At 52.9% G+C, this 8,979-nt stretch overlaps 1 protein-coding gene across 3 annotated transcripts in view; it reads right to left on the bottom strand.

Moving 5' to 3' along the window:
• Positions 1-1,655: 1,655 nt before the first annotated feature.
• The window catches only part of POMGNT1 (protein O-linked mannose N-acetylglucosaminyltransferase 1 (beta 1,2-)), a gene marked incomplete at its 3' end in the record, with an annotated part of 59,168 nt that continues 51,844 nt past the window's right edge, over positions 1,656-8,979 (bottom strand). The window contains exons 20-22 of one of the 3 annotated variants that reach the window (XM_082276012.1): positions 8,706-8,841; positions 7,624-7,733; positions 1,656-2,272 (exon numbers count right to left, since the gene is read on the bottom strand). In XM_082276012.1, coding sequence (XP_082132138.1) covers positions 2,185-2,272; positions 7,624-7,733; positions 8,706-8,841 — 334 coding nt within the window. Of the gene's footprint in view, positions 2,273-7,619; positions 7,734-8,705; positions 8,842-8,979 lie in introns of those variants that run through there. The other 2 variants (XM_082276011.1, XM_082276013.1) reach the window with 2 other exon arrangements.

Below are 8,979 nucleotides of genomic sequence, written 5' to 3'. Positions count from 1 at the left end.
AAATCTATATTAAAGTCAATAGGGGGCATTTTTGCAGTGAAGTCAATGGGGGGTGTTTTTGCATTAAAGTCAATGGGACGCGATATTGCATAGAAGTCAATGGAATGTGATTTTGCATTAAAGTCAACAGGGGGAGTTATTTCACTGAAGTCAATGGGATGCGATTTTACAATAAAGTAAATAGGGAGCGTTTTTGCATTGAAATCAATAGGGGGCATTTTCGCATTGAAGCCAACGGGATGCGATTCTGCATGCAAGTCAATAGGACGTGATTATGCAATAAAGTTAATAGGGGGCGTTTTTAGATTGACGTCATGGGACACAATTTTACCTTAAAGTCATAAGGGAGAGTTTTTGCACTGAAGTCAATAGGATATGATTTTGCATTGAAGTCAATAGGGAGGTTTTTTCATGGAAGGCAAAGGGATGCGATTTTGCATTAACGTCAATGGGACGCAGCATGCCATTATTAGCACAATTTTTTTTCTATCGGCAAAATGCTGATAACCCCAAATATCCGGTTCATCGCTAATGATTGTAGTGTGAGGACGGGGAAGATTATTCCAGGACACAGCCTATGGAGGAGGGGAAGATTATTCGGGGCACACAGCCTATGGAGGAGGGAGGAGGGGGAAGAATATTCCAGCACACAGCCTATGGAGGAGGGGGAAGAATATTCCAGCACACAGCCTATGGAGGAGGGGGAAGAATATTTCGGCACACAGCCTATGGAGGAGGGGGAAGAATATTCCAGCACACAGCCTATGGAGGAGGGGGAAGAATATTCCAGCACACAGCCTATGGAGGAGGGGGAAGAATATTCCGGCACACAGCCTATGGAGGAGGGGGAAGAATATTCCAGCACACAGCCTATGGAGGAGGGGGAAGAATATTCCGGGCACACAGCCTATGGAGGAGGGGGAAGAATATTCCGGCACACAGCCTATGGAGGAGGGGAAGAATATTCCAGCACACAGCCTATGGAGGAGGGGGAAGAATATTCCAGCACACAGCCTATGGAGGAGGGGGAAGAATATTCCGGGCACACAGCCTATGAAGGAGGGGGAAGAATATTCCGGGCACACAGCCTATGGAGGAGGGGGAAGAATATTCCGGCACACAGCCTATGGAGGAGGGGAAGAATATTCCAGCACACAGCCTATGGAGGAGGGGGAAGAATATTCCAGCACACAGCCTATGGAGGAGGGGGAAGAATATTCCGGGCACACAGCCTATGGAGGAGGGGGAAGAATATTCCGGGCACACAGCCTATGGAGGAGGGGGAAGAATATTCCAGCACACAGCCTATGGAGGAGGGGGAAGAATATTCCAGCACACAGCCTATGGAGGAGGGGGAAGAATATTCCGGCACACAGCCTATGGAGGAGGGAGGAGGGGGAAGAATATTCCAGCACACAGCCCACTTCCTGTAGATAGAAACCAGCACACCATGCAGAGTTTTCCTTTTATTGATTATTTTAGTTTGTAGACACAGGACGGGACGGATGAAGGCGGTCACCACGAGTCGCACTCCTCCGCAGACTGGCAGGGCATAGCTGCTTCTTGGATACAGTTCTGTGCACAGACAGCGATCAGACTTTGCTAATGTCACAATAAAGGGAACCTGCCATTCCCTGACTGACCAGCAGGTCCTAGTATACAGCCTATGACAGAAGGGCAGCTTCCATCTGAGGCTTCTGATACAGGTTTGTTCATCTGCAGAGCATCACTCCAGAACCTGTCTGCCCCCGACCAATGGAAGCAGATCAGCAGAAGCACAGATGTAAGGACAGAAATAAGGCACTGTGCAGGCGGTCAGACGCTCCGATATCCCGGATCCCGCAGCCGCGATTCTCAAACCCAAATCTCACATAAAAAAACATTCAGAAGGTTCATCAATAAATAAAACGAGACACGACACCGATATGTCCCAGAAATGGCGCCCTCTGCAGGGACTGGCCAGATCACACATCTCTTTGTTACGTCAAAGTCTGTCATGTGACCTGCGGCAGTGCAGGGGGCGGGATTAGTGTTCTGTATGATGTCACTGCTTCTACACTGGAGAAGTCAGTGTGATGTCAGTGGCTCCACCCCTTTAACAGTTTTCCAAATACAGACAGGGCTGTGCAGTCCTACGCATTTCACACAGGGCAAGCGGACGGTCCATGAGATACCACCCCAGGGTCAGGACTGGTCCACTCCAGCTGCAGCTGCTTCCTCCTTGGGAGGCGGTTCCAGGTAGATGGGAGTCACAGATGGAGGCTTCTTACTCCTGCGTCAGAAAGAGAAGGGAAGAAGGTTAGTGGAGAGTCAAAGAGTCCAGAAAAAATAGTCAGGAATGAGGGCTGGGGGCCAGTCTAGAATAAGGTCAGGGAAGAGGGCCAGGGCCGAATGATCCAGGATAAGATCAGGGAAGAGTTAGGAACAGAGGGCTGCACAGTCCAGGAGAAGGGCAGAGCGGAGGGCTGCACATACGGGATGGGGTCAGGAATGAGCACAAAGCGGAAAGCCACGCTATCCAGGATGAGTGAAGAGATGAGGATGGAGCGGAGAGTCACACTATCCGGGATGAGGGCTGAGCGAAGGGCTGCACATTCCAGGATGAGGTCAGGGATTAGGGCAGAGCGGAGGGCCGCACTATTTGGGATGAGGGTGAGGCGGAGGACTGCACATTCCGGGATGAGGTCAGGAATGAAGGCAAAGCGGAGGCCGCACTATCCAGGATGAGTGAGAGATGAGGGTGGAGAGGAGGGCCCCACTATTTGGGATGAGGGCGAGGCGGAGGGCTGCACATTCCGGGATGAGGTCAGGAATGAGGGCAAAGCGGAGGGCCGCACTATCCAGGATGAGTCAGAGATGAGGGTGGAGAGGAGGGCCACACTATTTGGGATGAGGGCGAGGCGGAGGGCTGCACATTCCGGGATGAGGTCAGGAATGAGGGCAAAGCGGAGGGCCGCACTATCCAGGATGAGTCAGAGATGAGGGTGGAGAGGAGGGCCACACTATCCGGGATGAGGTCAGAGATGAGGGTGGAGTGGAGGGCCGCACTATCCAGGATGAGTCATAGATGAGGGTGGAGAGGAGGGCCACACTATCTGGGATGAGGTCAGAGATGAGGGTGGAGCGGAGGGCCGCACTATCCGGGATTAGGACAGAGATGAGGGTGGAGCGGAGGGCCACACTATCCGGGATGAGGTCAGAGATGAGGGTGGAGCGGAGGGCCACACTATCCGGGATGAGGTCAGGGATCAGGGCAGAGCAGAGGGCCGCACTATTTGGGATGAGGTCAGAGATGAGGGTGGAGTGGAGGGCCGCACAGTTCAGGATGAGGTCAGTAATGAGGGCCGGGGCCAAAAGGTCCAGAATAAGGTCAAGGTAGAGGGCCAGGGGCCAAATGATCAAGGATAAGATCAGGGAAGCATTAGGAGCGGAGGGGCTGCACAGTCCAGGATGAGGGCGGAGCAGAGGATTGCACACTCCGGTATGAGGGCGGAGCGGAGGGCCGCACAGTCCGGGATGAGGTCAGAGATGAGGGTGGAGCAGAGGGCTGCACAGTCCAGAATGAGGTCAGGGATGAGAGCTGAGTGGAGGGTGGAACAGTCCAGGATGAGGGCGAAGTGGAGGGCTTCACAGTCCGGGATGAGGTCAAAGATGAGGCAGAGCACAGGGCCGAACAATCTGGGATGAGGTCAGGGATGAGGGTGGAATGGAGGGTGGAAAAGTCCAGGATGAGGGCGGAGCGGAGGGCTGCACAGTCCTGGATGAGGTCAGGGATGAGGGTGGAACGGAGGGCGGAACAGTCCGGGATGAGTGTGGAGTGGAGGGCCGAACAGTCTGGATTGAGGTCAGGATGAGGGTGGAACAGAGGGCTACACAGTCTGGGATGAGGGCGGAACAGAGGGCTACACAGTCCAGGATGAGGGCGGAACAGAGGGCTACACAGTCTGGGATGAGCAGAACGGAGAGCTGCACAGTCCAGGATGAGGGCTGAACGGAGGGCTGCACTGTCCAGGATGAGGTCAGGGATGAGGGTGGAGCCGAGGGCTGCACAGTCCGGGATGAGGTCAGGGATGAGGGCTGCACAGTCTGGGATGAGGGCAGGGATGAGGGCGGAACAGAGGGATGCACAGTCCTGGATGATGGTGGAGCACAGGGCTGCACAGTCCGATATGAGGTCAAGGATGAGGGCAGGGCACAGGGCTGAACAGTCTGGGATGAGGGCAGGGATGAGGGCGGAACGGAGGGCCGCACAGTCCGAGATGAGGTCAGGGATGACGGTGGAGTGGAGGGCTGCACAGTCCAGGATGAGGTCAAGGATGAGGGCAGGGCACAGGGCTGAACAGTCTAGGATGAGGTCAGGGATGAGGGCGGAACGGAGGGCTGCACTGTCAGGGATAAGGGAGGAGCGTAGGGCAGCACAGTCCAGGATGAGGGCGGAGCCGAGGGCTGCACTGTCTGGGATGAGGGCGAAGCGGAGGGCCGCACAGTCCAGGATGAGGGCGGAGCCGAGGGCTGCACAGTCAAGGATGAGGGCGGAGCCGAGGGCTGCATATTGTTTTCAATCGTTTTGAATCTTCACCTTTATTAGAATAATCCTTGCTGATCCTGCCATATGGGTCCTAGTTTGGGCATTTCCTATTATAGGTGACAACGCTCTGTTACTCAGCTGTCCTGTGTTGTCACTCTGTCACGTGTCTCCCCCCCTGGTGAAGACTACTAATGGTGGCGTACATCACGCATACACAAGCACCTCCCACTGTTGTCACCATCAGGAAGCCGGTCCAGAGCAATGATGTGCATATAGATTGGAAGTGGGTGAAAGAGGCTGCATGGGACCAGCAGCTTGGAAATAGGGAAAAGAAAGAGGAGAAATGTATGAGGAAAAAACCATGAGAGAATCCGGCGCATGGTCCGCTAGAAACAAAGGGAATGCGGCAGTTTGCAGCACATCCCCGGACCTGGTGTACAGGATAACGGTTCATTTCGCTCTCTCTGCGGATAAGACCAGAGCCTGCACAGTCCTCCTCTTACCCGATCTTAGCTGAGCAAGTTTTGGGGGCGGGGGGGGGGGGGGGGTGGAGGAATCCGAAGCATGTAGCTCCAGCTGTACGGCTCTCTGTGCTGTGTCTGTCACAGACACAGCATAGAACGGAGAACTGATCGCTTCCCTTTCAATAATAAGAAGCTGCATCCACTCAGCTTCCTGAGTTTAGAAGAGCGGAGAAGGAATTAGGCTTGTACCACTCTTTGTTAATCCCCTGCACCCCGCCCCCCCCCCCCCCCCCCCCCCCGTAACTTAGCAAACTAGACCACATTTATTTTTTGGAATTAAGATTCCCCGGCCTGCGCAAACCTTCCCTTCACTCCCACCTCTTCATAAAGCCCCCCCAGGAGCCATGGAGGAACAAAGGAACACGTTACAGTGACGGTGCATGGTGATTGGCCTAGCGCGGTCCAATGGGGGTGGGGAGACAGTCAGCCCTGGAAACACTTCATATAGAAACTCAACCTGAAATTCCAAAGGGTTGTTTTTTTTCTCTCTGAATGGATAGAAGGGGAGTACATACTGCGGGGGAGGGGAAAGGTGATTATATACTGGGGGGGTGAACAATGTGAGTATTTCCTACATGGACATAGCACCGGTCTTCTCTGATGGGGGGAGGTAACAGAAAACCTCCATTATTATATAGCTGTGGACAGTTTTGGGGTATGACATCACTATACAGGGGATACAGTTGCAGCTGCAGAGGAGACATTAATGGGAAACCCGCAGTGACTCCTCCAACATCCCTGAATGTGGATGACGGATCCGGAGCTCCTCCTGCTGGACATCTGTAGAACTTTCAGTGGAAAAATTGAACTCTGGATCATTATTGTACATGGGGCTTGTATGATGACAAATGCCTGATATTATACAGGAGGGGGGGGGGGGGTGATCTGCTCTTCTACAGGAGGGGGGGGAGTGATCTGCTCTTCTACAGGAGGGGGGGGGTGATCTGCTCTTCTACAGGAGGGGGGGGTGATCTGCTCTTCTACAGGAGGGGGGGGGGGGGTTCTGCTTTTTATAACTAGAGGCTTTTGCCTAAACTGTGTGTGATATATAACCATCTATAAAGATTAAAGTATTCACACCCCTGAAATTTCCCACATTTTCTCATGTTACCCCCAAAAATGTAAATGTATCTTATTGGGATTTTATGTGATGGACCGACACAAAGTGGCCATAATTGTGAAGTGGAAGGAAAATGATAAATTACACAAATAAATCTGTGAAACCTGTGGGGGGGGGGGGGGATTTGTATTCACCCCCCTTTACTCTGATACCCCAAACTAAAATCTAATGGAAGCAATTGCCTTCAGAAGTCACCTAATTAGTAAATAGAGTCCCCCTGTGTGTAATGTAATCTCAGTATAAATACAGCTCTTCTGTGAAGGTTTGTTAGAGAACCTTAGTGAACAAACAGCATCATGAAGGCCAAGGAACACAGCAGACAGGTCAGGGATAAAGTTGTGGAGAAGTGTAAAGCAGGGTTAGGTTATAAAAAAATCCCCCGAGCTTTGACCGTCTGACGGAGCGCTGTTCAATCCATCATGGGAAGATGGAAAGAGTATGGCACAACTGCAACCCTACCAAGACATGGCCGTCCACCTAAACTGACCGGCCGGGCCCCTACCAAGACATGGCCGTCCACCTAAACTGCCCGGCCAGGCAAGGAGAGCATTCATCAGAGAAGCAGCCAGGAGGCTCATGGGAACTCTGGAGGAGACACTTTGTGTCGGTCTATCACATAAAATCCCAATAAAATATATTTACGTTTTTGGTTGTAACATGACAAAATGTGGAAATTTTCAAGGGGTGTGAATACTTTTTCCAAGGCACTGTACATTTCCTGCCAGGGTAGCACTGAGACAGATCCCGGAGCGGATAACGTCCGATGGGAGAAATGGGATGGGAGACTGTTCAAATAAAGGAAATAGGAGAACTTCCCTTGGGAGGAAGGAGACAGGCAAAGTCCTATGAGAGGAAGGAGACGGGCAACGTCCCATCGGAGGAAGGAGACGGGCAACGTCCCATGAGGAGGAAGGAGACGGTGCAACGTCCCATGAGAGGAAGGAGACGGTGCAACGTCCCATGAGAGGAAGGAGACGGGCAACGTCCCATGAGAGGAAGGAGACGGGCAACGTCCCATGAGAGGAAGGAGACGGGCAACGTCCCATGAGAGGAATGAGAATGGCAACGTCTCATGAGAGGAAGGAGACGGCCAATATCCCATGAGAGGAATGAGACGAGCAACATCCCATGAGAGGAAGGAGTCGGGCAACGTCCCATGAGAGGAAGGAGACGGGCAACGTCCCATGAGAAGAAGGAGACGGGCAATGTTCCATGAGAGGAAGGAGATGGGCAAGGTCCCATGAGAGGAAGGAGACAGGCAATATCCCATGAGAGGAAGGAGACGGGCAATATCCCATGAGAGGGAGGAGACGGGCAACATCCCATGAGAGGAAGGAGACGGGCAACGTCCCATGAGAGGAAGGAGACGGGCAACGTCCCATGAGAGGAAGGAGACGGGCAACATTCCATGAGAGGAAGAAGGTCTGATTGGAGGAAGAAGTTTTACTTACGAATACGGAGAAAACGGGACTCCCACCACCAGGAAATGATTCTTCTTTCGGAATAGACGCCACAGACCCTTGTGGTTTCCCCGAACGTCCAGATCCCAGACATGGAGGCACTGAGAGAAGAGAGACAATTCTAATGTCTGTGTATATAGAGTCCTCGTACAGAACAATCACTGGTCATGCAAAGTTCAATTCTTTTCTCTATTTCCACCATTCACAGATCAGTTACAACGTTCCTGATATCAGGAAAGGTCACGCTCACACGCTCGAGAGGTCACGCTCACACACTGGAAAGGTCACGCTCACACACTCGAGGGGTCACGCTTACACACTCGAGGGGTCACGCTCACACACTGGAAAGGTCCCGCTCACACACTGGAAAGGTCACGCTCACACACTGGAGAGGTCACGCTCACACACTGGAAAGGTCACGCTCACACGCTCGAGAGGTCATGCTCACACGCTCGAGAGGTCACGCTCACACACTGGAGATGTCCCTCTCACACACTGGAGATGTCCCTCTCACACACTGGAGAGGTCACGCTCACACACTGGAGAGGTCACGCTCACACACTGGAAAGGTCATGCTCACACACTCGAGGGGTCACGCTTACACACTGGAAAGGTCACGCTCACACACTCGAGGGGTCACGCTTACACACTCGAGGGGTCACGCTCACACACTGGAAAGGTCCCGCTCACACACTGGAAAGGTCACGCTCACACACTGGAGAGGTCACGCTCACACACTGGAAAGGTCACGCTCACACGCTCGAGAGGTCATGCTCACACGCTCGAGAGGTCACGCTCACACACTGGAGATGTCCCTCTCACACACTGGAGAGGTCACGCTCACACACTGGAGAGGTCACGCTCACACACTGGAAAGGTCATGCTCACACACTCGAGGGGTCACGCTTACACACTGGAAAGGTCACGCTCACACACTCGAGGGGTCACGCTTACACACTGGAAAGGTCACGCTCATACACTGAAGAGGTCGCCCTCAAACACCGGAGAGGTCACTCTCGCACACTGGAGAGGTCACGCTCGCACACTGGAGAGGTTTATGAATATTGGGGCACCTTTGCTAGCTGTGTCCAGGTGGTGAATTCAGCTTCCTGCTCCATACGGATGAACATGACGTACGTTTTCCCCTCTGTGTCGGGGATGAAGGAATCCTCGCAGGGGTCCTTACTGTGATCCAGAACCTCCGCCTCTCTGCAAGAGAAGAACACGCTCAACTGTGTCCACAATAATCACTGCAGCCGTAACACTGAATCGATCGCTGTGACACATAAGTGTCAGTGTCACCGATCGCTGTGACACTGAGCTGAGTGCCGTAACACTGAATCGATC

This window comes from Pelophylax lessonae (assembly GCF_965119305.1).
Source record: "Pelophylax lessonae genome assembly, contig: HAP1_SCAFFOLD_191, whole genome shotgun sequence".
In the NCBI taxonomy this organism is placed as follows: Eukaryota; Metazoa; Chordata; class Amphibia; order Anura; family Ranidae; genus Pelophylax; species Pelophylax lessonae.
The sequence above is the reverse complement of the archived record's forward strand: the minus strand, read 5'-3'. Positions and strand labels throughout refer to the sequence as shown.